The sequence below is a fragment of the Pogonomyrmex barbatus genome, unplaced genomic scaffold, assembly GCF_055798465.1.
Source record: "Pogonomyrmex barbatus isolate J1 unplaced genomic scaffold, ASM5579846v1 scaffold5, whole genome shotgun sequence".
Classification (NCBI taxonomy): Eukaryota; Metazoa; Arthropoda; class Insecta; order Hymenoptera; family Formicidae; genus Pogonomyrmex; species Pogonomyrmex barbatus.
Window position 1 is genome coordinate 10,421,186 of NW_028297149.1, and position 15,991 is coordinate 10,437,176.

At 37.0% G+C, this 15,991-nt stretch overlaps 3 protein-coding genes across 4 annotated transcripts in view; 2 read left to right on the forward strand and 1 right to left on the reverse strand.

Annotated features, from left to right (window-relative positions):
* Positions 1-311: 311 nt before the first annotated feature.
* Positions 312-15,991, forward strand: part of LOC105431332 (uncharacterized) — a 25,250-nt gene continuing 9,570 nt past the window's right edge. The window contains exons 1-2 of one of the 2 annotated variants that reach the window (XM_089081865.1): positions 312-452; positions 7,387-7,558. The gene's annotated coding sequence lies outside the window, so the exon portion shown is untranslated. The remainder of the gene's footprint in view (positions 453-7,386; positions 7,559-15,991) is intronic. The other variant, XM_011645449.3, reaches the window with a different exon arrangement.
* The window catches only part of LOC105431330 (WD repeat-containing protein 3), a 32,484-nt gene continuing 16,805 nt past the window's right edge, over positions 313-15,991 (forward strand). Inside the window, exon 1 of the mRNA XM_011645442.3 lies at positions 313-452. The gene's annotated coding sequence lies outside the window, so the exon portion shown is untranslated. The remainder of the gene's footprint in view (positions 453-15,991) is intronic.
* On the reverse strand, positions 1,154-2,695 carry LOC105431334 (uncharacterized). Its single transcript, XM_011645451.3, has 4 exons — positions 2,539-2,695; positions 2,057-2,089; positions 1,727-1,897; positions 1,154-1,304 (listed from the first exon to the last, which is right to left on the reverse strand). Exons 1-3 carry the CDS (start codon positions 2,668-2,670, stop codon positions 1,733-1,735), a joined length of 330 nt encoding a protein of 109 aa, XP_011643753.2. The 5' UTR covers positions 2,671-2,695; the 3' UTR covers positions 1,154-1,304; positions 1,727-1,732.

Genomic DNA, 15,991 nt, shown 5'->3' on the forward strand with positions numbered 1-15,991 from the left:
TGTCCTTTCGACACGAGCGGAACAACCGTGGCGATGGTCGACGACACTCGATCTGTTTTTTTTTTTTTTGTGAGGGGAAAGTCAATCGTGTATTTGTAAACGAGGTGAAATTTATAAAAATAAGAAAATTTACTAGTTTTCGACATGAGTTGCGGATGCTTCAGTGAATTTCTTTCATTTTTGTAATTTTCGTCTCACTTCAAAATACGCAACCCTCTGAAAACTGTGAAAAACTCATATTTTAAAATGAGAAATATTTATTTGAAGTTTGATAGAAGTAAGAAAATTCTAGTGTGCGGTCCAGTGCCAGGAATAGAAGACAAATCTATGATCTTCGATCGACGAATACGTATTCACTTGTGATCGTACTTTGCGATTCTCACAACGTTAGTGCATAGTAATCAATTTATGCAAGGAACTGATGAAACTGAACGACGACGAAGCATCGATTGGTGAGTGAACTTACATCTATCAATTTGATCATTTACATGTATCTTTATTTACGTATATAAGTCGTTAGTCGAAACGCAGTGTAATTAAGCGCTTTTTCTTCTGTGTGCGCAATGTACTCGTAAATGTCAAGTTCTTTTACGAAATATCGAAAACCTAGAAATGCAATATGTCGACGTCAGCAAGATCAATTACGGATGAATCTTTGTCGCTGCAGCGCCTTGCTTCGAAATAGAATTAATCTCAAGCGTGTCAACAAATACACAAGATAGTATCATTGCTATGTTTGATATTTAAATAAAATGTACAAGATAATTTAGATTTTATTAGTATTTTTTTAAATATAAAACTGTGTTAGAAAGATCTTAAGATATTCAACCGATCTAGAATTTGTTCTTATTAAAACAGTAAAAAGAAAGGACTTAACTCTTCTATTCGAATTTATATCGTTTGGATCGATTAAAAATTTCTACAAATAGAAAAAGAACTAATTTTCACAGAAAAAAGTTTGTAAATAAAATATTAGCAAGAAGATAAAATACTTTCTTAAATTTTGGATTAAATAGATGATCCAAACAGAACAGCAGATTTATGAATAATGAAAATATTTAGTACAAAAAATAAAAAATATTTCTTCACGGAATCGTTTTGGTTTTGATAGGAAAATAAATACACATGAATCGTTTAAATAATAAGGAAAAACTTGCTGTGCAATGCTATACTTTATTATTCTAAGTCCATCGGGGTTTTCGGCCGTGCGATTAATTTAATGAAACGTGCACAGTGCTGAGATAAATCTAATAATCTTCATTTATTTCACAGTAGCAGATTTCACGGTAGTATTCGTAGAAGACCTGCAAAATATATATGCAAAATTAGTCCTCGATATCCATGTTTTTTTAAAGTTTTTCTAGAATCTCACACATATTTTAAACGATCTCTTTAAATGATAAATTACAATAGTTTTATGTATAGATATATGCATGTATGTTTTTCTTAAAATTCTTAAAATTTTGTCATGGCTTATAAAATATCTAAAGCGAACTTGACTAACGAATTACTTTTATTCAATTTTTAGTCGTAAGAAAAACTTAACGCAAAAAGAAATGGATATCGACATCGTTAATTCTACGCGAAATTTCATTGACGCTGTTGAATATTTTACAAAATCTATATTACGATTATTAACGAAGCAAAAACATAACAGAATTGAGTGAAAATATTATTAATGAATCAATCTATCAACATTACGCTTCTTAATTTGAAAAATATCTACCAAATTCTAATTCGATGATGATGATGATGATGATGATTGTGGTGATGGTGGTCCCTGTGGTGGTGGTGGTGGTCCTTGTGGTGATGCAGCACGTTTCACTAAAGAACTATCTTGACCCCCCATAAAATGTTGAAGCTGATCGGTTGCTGCTCTCATTGGTCCCATCCATCCCTTAAAATACGAATAATTCAATTGCAAAAATTACCCGTCAAAAAAAATCATGAAAAAACTCGTTTAAATCCATGTTGAAGATTTGAATTAAAATTATCAAATTAATTTTTATATTATAATTTCTCATACAAAATGTCTTTAATTGTACATCTTACTTACTTGATTCATATTATCGGCTGGTGAATCGGCAAACTAAAAAAAAGATAGTTAAATTTTTTATTATAAATATAATTATATTAGATGCTGATATCATAATATTAACAATCATTACATTAATCGCGTTGCTTGAAATAACACTGTTGTTTAGCGAGATTCGCGAAAACAATCTAACCTTTTTGAATGACTTCAAAGATAACTTGCAGAAATATTATTTTATGAAAATATATTATTTATATTTGTGCTTTTGATAAGATAAAAATTTCTGTATACATATATATTTTTTTCTCTTCTCTCTTCTTATTGAAAAAGATATAAAATTTTTTTTTTAATATTTAATCAATTATATCTTGGAACAGTTCGGCTTTAATCTTGTTATTAAAATGCGAGTTCATATATTTAATTTATAATATCCATATTAACGTAATCCGCGTAATTTACACATCCGTTCTGCGACTATAAATGAGCTATTATCGGCTTCTTACCACCGCCACGCAGAGCAACGTAACGAGAAACAGCTTAATCATCATGGTTGGCTCGATGTACAAACATACACTGGTCGGATGAACGCGGGCATTCGTCGCTTTTATACAGATCCCATAATTTGTGTAACACATGTTTACACGTCGCAATTCGCGGAAAAAAATAGCAGATTGACACGTACCATCACGACATAGCACGATGATTACCGATGATTATCGCGACTCTTGTTTTCGCGATTCGCGATCCGATTTGTTGCGCGAAACTTGTCAAGTTGAGCAGTAGTGCAATTATAACGTCTCGCTTTTGTGACATTGTGCATATTTTTTACGATAAAATTATGAATCGTTAGATCTTGTCGCTCGCGATTTGATGTGTTTCTTCATTATCGCTCATCATTTCCGCCTACCGGAAATATATGACAAATATATGATACTTGGTAATGTTCTTTTCGTCATATATGCGTTACGCGTTTAGCTCTGTTAATTAATTATTTCAACAAGTCTTTGGATTGTACATGATTAAATATTGTTTTTTTTTTTTTTTCCCCAAAGTTAAATATTCTACAATTTTTTATGAATTTCGGTATTAGATTTTTTTTAGTTATTTTATTTTAGCTTTGATGATATCTTTACTTTTAATGAGTGTCACTTGTAAAGCATTGCGTTTCGTAACACAACACATAATCCAAGGTCGTGCAATTCCAGCGTGACTTATGGTGATTGTGATATAAGCGATATAAATGAGTTAATTATAATTATTGCAAATGAGTAATTATAAGAATAGCGCTACTTAAAAGCACATTTCGCATACGTGTAACTTCCCGAACACGATACATTGTCGTATTTCAATACATTAAGCGTATTAAAAATCTTAAGAGATTCGTTAAAACATCATTGAGACTGCTGGAAAGTATCGGGAAGGAGCTTATGATAAGAATTTATTAATAAATTAATTAATTCCGCACGTATCATACAAGACGTATTCCAATTCATCTCGCGCAAAAAAGAAAAATACATAGATAGTCTTCTTGTAACCTGCTAGCTTGATTTACGCAAGTCCGGATTTATACGGACGGAGATATAAATCGAGAATCGATAGTCCACACCGCTAATCCACGACCACGTCTACGGCGACATAATTAATTTATCTGCGCGAATCGTAAAAAAGACAGATGACACCTGCTCGTGATGTGGTATTACCGTTAACCAGCTCGAGCGGGCATTTGCATTTTACGGGTGACGTTTCGCGAAAGAAAGCCCGATGCGAAGATAGCGCGGATAAAGCAATCAGACGCGTATTTAACGAATGCCCGGCCCGGTGAAAATCTCGAGGCACGACGCCTCGACCAATTACGGTGAATAACTATTCATATCGGCGTGAATAATCTGCGTTTCTCATACGCGATGGATACGCTCAGGATCCTCTGATACGTGACGTCATCGCATACGCGCGCGCGCGCGCGTATCGTTTTGTCTGCGATATTTATTGCGACAGACACTCGCTTTTCTCTCCTGCTTCTGCTTCTGTTTCATATTCGGTCAGTTGAAAAATGCTCATCGAAGAGTGAATAAGGCCGAATTACTCGTAATACAAAGTCAAACTAAAACTGCGAAATCTCATAAAGAGTTACGATAATTTGTGTTCGAATATTAAGATTATAATAATTATTGAGAAGTCTTACTTCTCATTAGTTTGATCAAGTTACTGAAATCACTGAATTATCTGTCAGTTTTTAATTTAATTGGTTTCTTTATCTTTCTGTGACTTAATAAAGTGGTGATTTTTTTTTTTATTTGAACTTTATGAAAGTGACAATTCACGTTCGAAGTCATTTCAAGAAAAGGTCAAATGCGGTTATTAAATAGTTTATGAGAAAACGCATCGTTCGGTAGCGTCAGCTGTCGTGATTATCGAACGATCAAATTAAGCCAATCTCATAAAATTTAATTTTCAGCGTCGTCAAAAAAATATCGATCCGTGAAGTAACAGGAAGAACAATTCCGCAGTGCCGATATAGCTCTCCGAGGATTACGTTAATTCGATGAGCACGGGCCGCAGTTCAGATAGAGTAGAGAGAGGATTTTATATACGAGAGGAAAGAAAAGGGTATTAAAGCGGGGATTTATTACGTCGGCGGTAGAAATGCATTAAATTATATCCAAGCACTCATTTCGCATTTAATACAGCGGTAATATTTTATACGGGTGTAATTACTCGTAACTGTCTTGCCGGATATTTTCCTAGATACACGTGACCGAAAGTAGCAATTAAAAAAGCGCGGACCTGTGCATCGCGGTGGCCACTAATGACGTCGTTCCGCATTTACAGTTATCGCAGAGCAGTGCAAATGTGAGGGATAACCGGGGAGAACGGAAAGTAATTTATTAATGTACCACGGCGCGCGCGTGCGAGCCGTATGATCCGACTAATTAATTCATTTCTACGTCTATTCTAAACGATACTTACAAACGCCACGAGCGCTTGGAGAGATTTTGTATCGCGTAATTAATGCTAAGAAAGGATGTTTTGAGTAAATATTAATTTTCTATAGCTATTGAATGTGTACTCTATCTCGTATGATAAACATATTTCGTTAAGAATAATTATCTCTTTGTTCATTAAAACTTATTTTAATTTTAATAATAATAATAATAATAATAATAATATTTAAAAGAATGCACAATTTTTCTTATTTAAAATTGTATTATTTGACAGGTTTTCGATGAGAGAATCATTATTTTTGTACAAATGAAAATACACAAACATAAATGTACGATGAAAGTAACTCTAAGTTGCGAAAGAGGACGATAAGAAAAGAAAGGCTGAGAAGGTGGCACGATAGTGGCGGCTGCGTCGATGTCGCCGACGTTGGCTCTCTCGATTGCGAGACGATCTCCGTTCTCGTAGCTCCGGTCGCTCTGGACCGAGATTGCGAAGCTGCGCGAAGCGACGAGAGGGCACACGGCGAGAGGCACGGGAACGACGCGATGGTGCCCTCGCGCTCGGTTTTTCAAACGTGCCTCGGGAGGACTGGGGGGGCCTGATTGCGCGGGATTCTCGCTTTGAAGTGGCACCGCCAATGTTCTCGGGCCGTCTTGACTCGTTACCGCTACGGGATCCAGCACTCTCTTTCTCTTTCTTTTTTTCTTTCTCTCTTTTTCTCTTTCCCTTTCACCTTTTCTGCGACTCCCGGTTGTATCTCCCAGAATCGGTCGAATTCTGAATTGTATTTTCCCGGCGTCGCGATATACATCTAAAAGAAAAAGAAAAAGAAAAAAAAGAAAGAAATCGCAAATCTAAAATTTGGTTTAATAAAAGTGTGATATTGTGAAAATCTTTATCGATCTTGAATTAATTTGTAATATCAAAAATCAAGGTAGCGCAAATATCGCACGGCGATGTAATGCAAACAGGTCTCGAGCTCTTAATTAACGCCGCCACTTTTCACTTTCTCGCCCCGTCGTCGTGACCAAGGACAAAAAGCCGAAGTGGCCGGAGCTCTAATCTCTGGTACCATGGGATACCCGACGCGAAGTAGAAGCCTCGGCACTTTTTATCATTCCCTTAAGGGACAATTAATTATTGAAGCTCACATTGTTTGATTTCTGAATTCTCAGTTCGAATTGATCTTGATGCAAAAGATCGCGATTGGAATTTTGCATGAACAAATAAAAAATCACAGTACTCTTGGTTCAAATTTAATTTTTTTGGACTTTTTTAAATGTGGGAACTGGCTAGAAATTAATTAATAATTGTCAAAAAACTGGCTTGTCTAGAAACTGGTTAAATTTACTGTTTAATTATTATTCAAACAAGCATCATCGAAATTAAATCAAAATCTAATGACTAAAATTTCTGATTAGTTTTCTTTTAGTTAAGAAAAAAAAAGTGATTTTTAATTTATTACTGATGCTATTTTTTGAAAATAAAAGTTATCTTAATTGATACGAACAATAAATAAAAGTTATCTTGATTGACACGAACGTCGCAAAACAATACAAAAATTGTCAAGAATGTTATATAAGATCAGATAGAGAAATTTTTCAGTGAGATAAAAATCTAAATTCTTTTTAATTTTCGTAAGATTTGTTTACGTTATGCTCATAAAAGAGGGTGCGAGTGTGTATCATCTCGCGCACGTGCGCTTTCTTATTTACTTGCACCTATATATACACATCACGCACATCACGTACACATTTAAGCTCATACTTACACCATGATATTATGGAATCCGCGAGTGCTGTCGAGGAACGACGCAAGAAGATAACGCGCCCTTCGAACATTTCGGATTCCAGTCGTACCAAAGAATAAACCCCCGACCGTCTCATCCCTTTCTCCCCTGTTTTTCTCTCCTCAATCCCATCGTTTCCCTTTATCTCTCTCGTCCTCACTGCCTTTGAGCTTCTTGACTCGCCAGATAATTATGTTCCCGGCCCTTATTCCTCGACTTCGAATCTCTCCATAAACGTATCGACCTCGCCCCCTTCCTCCAACTCCATTATCTTTTCCCTCGCAGATTCTTCGTCTCCTGTACATCTACTTCATGTCTCATCACAAGATCATTCAATGGCACTTCTCTGATTGTGCGTCTGTCATGATTCTTGCACTTTTTTGCTCTAGATCAAGAGAGTCTGGTTTCGGAAAATTGCGCGGTGACAAACTCGATGAAGAATGTAATTTATGACTTAAAAAAAAATTGATATTTTCCAACAAGAAAATTTCAATAATAATTGAAAGTTTAACGTTTCGTCACATTTATCAAATAGAGAATTTCGTATACGAAATTATCTAATATTCGTATAGGAAACTTTGTTCCGCCATTTGAGGATTGCGATACGACAAATTTCCAGATTCTTCGCGGAACGCGTAGAGTTGCTGGGTGGACCAATGTGAGAGCGAGCAATTACATCGAGGAACAATTACAGGTTGGCACGTCCTCGCGGTTGGTTCACCATCGCGGCTTTTTCTGTGCCCTGAGATTCCGACGACGAAGAACGCCTTACGAGGGAAGTTCCTTTCACGGTATGAGACAGCGAGAAGTAGAAACGCAGCGGAGAGGAGAAAGAGAGATGGGATATTCTTGAATTAAATCCGATCCGACATCTCGAAAGCTGAAACATAACAATTAACTGCGCTGTAATTTGTCTGATATCAGCGACAAAAATGCATTTTATTCGAATAAATAGATAATCATTCTCAGAATCGTATGAACATCGCAAGTGAAATTAATATAAGATTTTATTAAACAATTTATAATAAAAAAATTTATAACTTGGAACTTTTATTAAATCTCTTTGATGTCTAATTTTCTTTGAAGTTTTAGTTAGGATTCTATGAGTAATGCAAATTTTCATTTTATTAAATTTATGTAGATTTTTGGATATGATTATCGCGTAATTACATTAATATTATAATCATATTTTCCATTTTGACATTATGACACTATTATCACATTATTTATGAATTAAGAAAAGTTGCCTTGATCATTTTCGGATTCAGTTTAATTTTAATTCTTGATTTTTTATAGGTTTGTAAGTTTATAGTTTTTTTATAGATTTAATTTATTTAATTATTTAAGTTCACGTTTGAATTAATTAAAAGAGAAACAAGGTAATATATTATATTTATATATATATATATATATATATATATATAAATATAATATATTACTTTGTTTCTCTTTTAATTAATTCAAACGTGAACTTAAATAATTAAATAAATTATATAATTATAAATTATAATTATATAATTATAAATTATTAAATTATATAATTATTTTTATATATATATATATATATATATAAATATAATATATTACCTTGTTTCTCTTTTAATTAATTCAAACGTGAACTTAAATAATTAAATAAATTAAATTATATTATAATATATATATATATATATATATATATATATATATAGTAGTGTTATCAACAATTCCACATTTTCAGGATGCAATAGCGATCTATCTCCGGTCTTTTTCTCCTGAAAGATCGTAAACGCTACCATGACCACGCCTTTACTGGCACACAAGATAACACTGGCTAAAGGTTAATGACTATCACAGCGGATGCCAGCTTTAAGAATTCATCTCTTGCGATCGGTCGTGCCGATTATCGTTCCGGATAACCTGCGTTATTTTCGACTTTCAACGAACCGTTTATTATCCCGTCGAGAGTTAACTGCTATTTCGAATTAGAAACAAATTTCTTTGTTGAAATTTGTCATTTTTCTAATAAATTAAAAATAGAAAAATTATAAAATATGTTAAGTCGTTAAAATATTAGATAATTAATATACCAAAAACAATCCGAAGTTTGAAATACAATTAAATACGAAATAATGACACTAAAGACAATTCCGTAATGCATAGAGGAATTTAATTGAAACGTATAATAATTAATAGACGTAGGATTAGGATTTATATTAGTACAGAGATACGTTTTAAGAAATCGTTCAAGCAAAGAAAGTAATATTTCTTCTGCAAGCTATCGATATAATTGCCTGGTATGCGCAGCGTGTTGCGCGAACCGCGAAAATCGCGGAATCCTGAAAATGCTTTACGACGCGACGCGCACACGCGCGTTTTACGATATCGACCGTGCGCCGTACATATATATATATATATATATATATATATATATACGTGTCGATATACGCATAAAGATGATTTTTTTAACGGCGTTTTACGACACATCGCGGCGTGTAATCTTATCCGCGGGATTATCACCCGCCGAGATAGCGGAGATACGATGCGCTCTCTCCCCTTGAGAGAGAGAGAGAGAGAGAGAGTTCACAAAAAAGGTCGCTTACGAGCATGCATCTAATATCTGTCTGCGTCCCATCCAATTATCCGTAATTAGTTTTTGCGATTATGCACGCTTCCTGTTGTCCCGTTAATCGCCGCGATTCCGCCTGCGTCTGTCGATCGAGCGATCAGTCGTCGATCAACATGGATCGATACAGACGCACCTCGCGAGGTCGCGCCAACCTTGAAGTACCGCGGCGACCTTCGTGATCGCGGGATCATCGCGATGCACTTACAAGCGTGCGAGTAAAGCCGCAGTTACGTAGAATAAAAAGCGATTTTAGCGAATCTCATTTGCAAAAAGGGACATTTGTTTTGGAAAATATTTCACATTTTTTTTTTAAATAAAAATTCGCCTTGATAAGTTTTTTATGATTGCTTGTTTTGCTTGCTGCTACATGGCTATACTTCTCTTTTACATTCTATATTTTTATATTAAGCTTAATCGACGCTACGATGCTTTGAAATTCTCATAGTGTACCGCTGCTAACAGTAAAATTATTAAAATGATGAATCACATCCTGCAAAGAGGTCAGTTTGGCTACCAAGTTCATTTGTGACGGTGCCTTATCCGAAGTAATATGAACGTCCATGTTCGACGCGGCGCAATTATTTCACGTCATTTTCTACACGACTGTTTGCAAATTACTTTTACGTTCAATGTGGCCCACTTGACACGGTTGGGGTCAAGTTTGCCAGTATCGGTCAACTCACCGCAACATAACCGATATTCCATCTCTTATTAATACCGCGGCAACAATAGAAAGAAAATTTTTAGATCTATCTGTTTTAAGCGTTTCAACAAATTTCATATTATATATAATTAATTTCTTCAAAAAAAAAAAAAGAAAGAAAAAAGAAAAAGAAAAAGACAGCACTAGTTATCTCTCTTCGATAATAACCCAATGTCAATAGGGCATGTACTTTATAATTTTACGGAAGAGCAATCATTTTATTACAATTTCGGAAAAAGACGAAGAACCGCTCGATCTATTTATCTTTACATATTTGTCGTTAGATAAGTCGTTTAGCGTAACAGCGGCCTAAACTTCCTCCGATTGTGTTGATGACTTATCGATTTATCGCCGTGTCCACGTGGATCGGAGAGTCGGAGTTGTCCCAGGTTCGGCTAGGTCGCGGCCCGGAGGTCGCGAGGATCACGCGTCTCGCTGGCGCGATGATTGGCGGAATGTTCTGCGCCGTTTTACGAGGCTTCGGGGACGAGTGCGAGCGAAAAAGGGAAAAATGAGCATCGTGAGGGCCGCGAGAAGCGGCGGTGCCGGGGAGACGACGGGGCCCCACGAAGGGCCCCGGTGCTCGCGGTCGGAGGGTGGCGGGGGGATGATGCTGGAAGCGCGCGCGCCGCTGCAGTTATAATTTGATACAACGCGGCTATAAAGAGGATTACGCGCATAGATGGCTATAATTTTCGTGGAAAATAGCGTGGGGCATCCTCACGCGGGCGCCTCACATCCTTTAGCCTTCCCCCGTCTCTTTCCCCGCGTTCCTTTCACGGCGGTTCCTTCCTATTCTCTTCCTCGGCTCGTACCTCGCCTCCCTCGACTATCTTGGATCCGCGATGGTGCTTTAACTCAAGATTCTTGTGTACGAATACTCGTGACGGTTCAATGTAAAAAAATTGAGAAACTCGATATTCGTCTTTTCGTAATTCTGTGTGAACATCACTGAAGTGAATTAAGAAAATACTTTTGAGAAAATTATTTGTTTTATCAGCGAATAATCTGTCGGAAAATCTGCGAATTCTCAAAATGAGAAGGGAAATTTTGTTGCCACTACAAATTTTAGTTATAAAAATAATTTTGTAAATATATATGATTTTCATAATAATAATAATAATAATAATATAATAACATAATGGTCATCGATGCTTTTTGAAAATCAAGGGTATTATATTTTCTCTTTTTAATATTACAAATTAAACTTTGATTATAACATACGCCAATTCTAAAAGAAGGTTAAATCTTTTTTTTTTTATCTTCTTCAGGTCATCCTGCGACTGCGAACGTAAGAAAAATTCTGATTTATCCGCGCCAAAACATCGGGCTTGCAGCGTCAATTTCGCACGTTCGTCCGGTTTGCCGTGGTGGATAATTTGTTATGATCGCTCGCTATTAAAATCCGTCCCAATTAAGGGCTCCGTGCGAGAGGTAAGAGCTGTGGGCGAAGGGTCACAGAACGGAGCGGGACCAGGTCAGAACGATCCAGCCATCGGCGCGGCTTATTTTCGGGGTCAAGCCATAAGCGACCTGGAAGCTGCACGCGAAAGGGGTGGGGGGCGTGGCGGAATAAACAAACCGGCACGGCGGTGTTTCGCGAACAACAAATCAAACCGACACCTCGCACCGCCGCCCGGTATAATCAGCTAATTCGTGATAACAACTTAATTCAGGCCTCCGTAGGGCCCCGATCAAACAAAGTGTAACCACTTAATTTAGCCTAACGACCGGGGTGGGTGCCCGGCGCACCGCGGAGGTGCGAGCGCTGGCCTGCGTACACCGTGTTGTTTGCCGATCGATCGCGGCCCCGATCGATTATCGGTCCCGTCGTTACACGATAATGATCATTGCCCGCACATGTGCAAACCCACACCAAACCCGAAATTCATTCTCGATCCATCTCGAGTAGATCTCGCGAGTACCGAAATCTGACGATTCCATGCCGCGTAGCGGCAAACATTCGAGGCATCTCGCATTGGAACGATAATAGGATACGTTGACAACAATTGATAATTATAATAGCAATGCTGATAGTAACAAGAGTCCTAATAAAATAACAATGACTGTTTACTTTCGCTGTTTAATTATCTTATTTTATATTTTCATTTCTGTAACTATGCAAACATCACAATGAATAGCGAGACGGGAGTTTAAGTTAGCTGTACACGTAGTAAAAAAACTTGCTGTATACAGTCGTACGATAAAAATCGTAGCGGTCGGCACCACGACGCTTCCTTGGGAGGCAAAGAAAATACGTAACGTTGTAAAAGGCCACGTTTATCCACCTTCATCGTGCTTCTTCTGCCTGCTTACGAGAGCTCGCCACTCGTGATATATGACTCGGCGAACCCGGACGTATTTTCTGTGAGTATTATGAGCGTCAACAGTCTGATGTACTGTAACCCCTCGGTACCGCGGCATCGTACGGAATATTTTATTTTCGCCGATAAAGAGTATAACTTTCTTCGCGAAAATATTGTAAAAACTTCAGAGCCAGAAAAGTGGAAAAGATGGGAGAGGAAAATTTAACATCTGATACAATATTTAACGTTGATGTATGTACATATCGTCATTTCTGAATATGTGTTATTCACCATTTATCAACGTGCCGCGAATAATATTTCACCGTGGGCATTATTTTTACACGGCACGGTGATTTATTAACGAGGAAGGCTATAAGCATTTAAATAGTCACTTCATTTCGAATTATGTCGCGGCACGGACTAAATTTATGCGAATAATTAAATCTTCATCAATGCTGATTACGTATCGTTAATCGATCTCCATTGATGTTACGAATAACTTCTGTCTCAAGATTTAATTTTTCAAAGATAAAACAGGACGTTGCGAATTAAAACGTGTTTTTTTTTCCTTAATCGGTTTTTTTTTTTTTTTTTTTTTTTTATTATTAATACGAATAAATCGAATCTGACGGCGTTAAGAACCGACGAAACAGTGATGAAGTGAGTAAGACTGCAAGGCCGTTGCCCCGGCAATGATTTCACAAGATTGCCGGGCATTAATTAACGCACGGTAGAAATAAAGTGATAACAGTACCTACGTCCAGACAATGATTCATGTTTCTAGCATTGCATCTCCGCCCTGCTACGCGCTGGATGAGTTATACGTAGTCGCAGGGAGGATGACGAGGAGAAGGAAGAAGCGCCGGTCGACAATGTAATTATTAACAACGGTCATTAAGGAATTATCGCGAAAAAAAGAAAGAAATGCTCGATAAATCTACGACGATCGAAGAATACAAAGGACGTACGCTGAATGTGAACGTTATCGAAGTTTTTGTTTATCTAAATATACCTTCGTATTGTCCATTATCGATTTATTTCTCATTTCTTATGGATGTAAATCAAGCTACATGAGAATGTTGTTAAAAACGCGATAAGCTTTACAATTCTCGTTAGCGCTAACGACATCGGTTTCCTTTGATATTTCTCGAACAGACGATATTTAGGTTTTATGACGATTTAAATATACACGTATTTCTGTTCGAAGGATGTATAGTAGTAATGGAACTCTCGTTAGAGATTTGAAGGCTGGCTGTTCTTGTCCTAGTGACTTTTCACTGATTACTTTCGTAATTACCACTGCGACCGGCATTGTCGCAACGTAGAACTATTATTTGAAAATAAGTAACAAGACGCGACGCTACGCGCAGAAGACCACACGCTCTCTCGTTCGCACTCCGGCATTCCGTTCGTTAATTTTCCCTCCGTATGTAAAATCGATTAAGGGTATGTCCCGCTCGGTGATTTGCGACGAAAGACAGTGTAAGGTTGGCGCGTTTAACTGACGGATTAACTATTGCGATAACTCCATAATTTATTTCGACGCAGGTGCGCGCTGTATCTTGTCCGAAACAAGATATATTTTCCTCATTCCTCTATCCCTCTATTCACTCTTCGTTTACTTTCTGCATTTTTTTACTTGGCTCGTCATATACGTGAAAAAAAGCGTGACAATTTTAACAAAAAGATTTTTCTAAATTATTGTTAAAGTGCGATGTTTTGTTGTATCAAAAAGTCAATCAAGTGACGCTTTTTTCAAGAATCAAATGCCGCGTGTATATGACGAGATTAGTATAAATTCAAATTTGAAATAATCTTTAGACTTAATTTCTCAATTGATCGTTCATTGAAACACAATTTTATAAGGAACGAAGTTAATTGAAAAATTAAGTCTAAAAATTATTTCAGATTTTTTTTTTCTTTACATTAATCAAATATGTCTTAAATTATTATTAAAATTGTTAAAGTGCGATATTTATACGTGTTACTTTTTTATATTCAGTTGACAATAGTGCGCATCGAATTCTCATTGTCGAGCGTGAAAGCGTTCTGAAAAATGATCTCTTCGATGGGAAAATAAAGCTGATACAGTTCGACTGTATCGTACGAGATCCATGAGCATAGATCATGCTTCGACCGCGCGCAGGGGACGTACAGCAAAATAATACCTACGTGCGCGGCCGTGCAGGCATTGTTCCGATGACTTATGGAAGGCGTCTATACGTCGCGAAACATCCCGCAATAATACACACGCTTACAACCGAACTGCAGTGAAATATCGACAGCATTAATGACCCTCGTAAAGCCCCTCGCATTTGTTAATGGTGCATTCCTGTAAACGCGTTCTACTTCGTCTTCGTCGAACGAAGAAATCCTCGACCCTCGAACAATCGAGGTTCGTTTCCAAAAGGGGAGAATAAATGTAGAGGTATACGATATTAAGAGATTATGTAATTGTTAAATGCAGCAATAACGAGCTAAAAATATTGAAGAAATTGATTATGGGGAGATAATTAAAATAAATATCTCGCGATTGACAGAGAGAATATCGATGACGAAGGTAACTCCGAGAGGCTATTCAGAAGCACTATCGAATCATCATTGGAGAAAATATCATTGGAGAGATCATGTGCGGCATGACGTGGCGAAAAGCGAGCGTCCCGTTACCTTACCAATAATTATTTAGATAAGTCGGGCTGTCACGCTTTCTGTAACTTAAAGGATACATAGGCAATTAAGGATAGTTCGAGGTGCGATTAGGGCAACGGCTCAAACGATTCCCGCAGATTACGGATAGACCGCGTGCGCGATGCAAAAGTAGTCGCATAACTGATATCCATGACCGTTATTGTCAAAGATGCCGTTACGAACGTCCTTTCTTTCCCGAACGAAGTGCGCGAACAACGCTATAAATTATCCTTCCCGTAATCTCCATCTCTCTTTTTTCCTTAGTAAAAATGAGCTGATTTAGAACTTTATCTGGAAAATTTATTTGTGACAATAATTCCATGCGAAAAATTAAAATAAAACCAAATTAATAATAATCAACTCTACCATAGTAGTAGTAGTTTTTTTTTTTTTTGGATTTGTGATCTTTGTAATATTGTAATGGTTCACCAATTTATTTACATTCCGAAGAAGCATCCTAATTATTCACTCATCATAGAATAATTTTTCAAAATATGAACTCAATTTTTTTTTCTTTTAAGTAATTTTGATTTTTATTCGTTATATGAATTAAATAGTAGATACGACATCAAAATCAAAGGCAACTTATCCGTTGTTATCCGAAAGAGAGACATCTTCTGTGAATTATTCGCCGATTCCACTAATTATATTGTCACATTCCGGCGCGGAGAGCCCCGGTGCGTCCAGCTATAACTCATTAACACTCATCCACATCCACGTGTGTTTTCTCGGTGGGTTTAACCGTGACGCCCCACCGGGGATGGCTTCCTCGGTTTCACGCGGATAAGCCACGCGCGATTAAGAATAGTTACGGCCGTTAAACAACGTTCCCGGAGTGATCTCCGGCAGTGCTTGTAGGTCCACCGTGTGTAAGTCCATCGGCGCGAAAGCGGACAATCCCAACTCAGGACCAGAGCTGATG

Bases quoted from the DNA above. Each gene is read 5' to 3' on its own strand.
- LOC105431334 (XM_011645451.3), bottom strand. From the start codon at position 2,670: ATGTGTTACACAAATTATGGGATCTGTATAAAAGCGACGAATGCCCGC. The intron at 2,090-2,538 runs GTAAGAAGCCGA...TCTTTTTTTTAG, and splicing joins CGTTGCTCTGCGTGGCGGTG to TTTGCCGATTCACCAGCCGA. The intron at 1,898-2,056 runs GTAAGTAAGATG...TCGTATTTTAAG, and splicing joins CAGCCGATAATATGAATCAA to GGATGGATGGGACCAATGAG.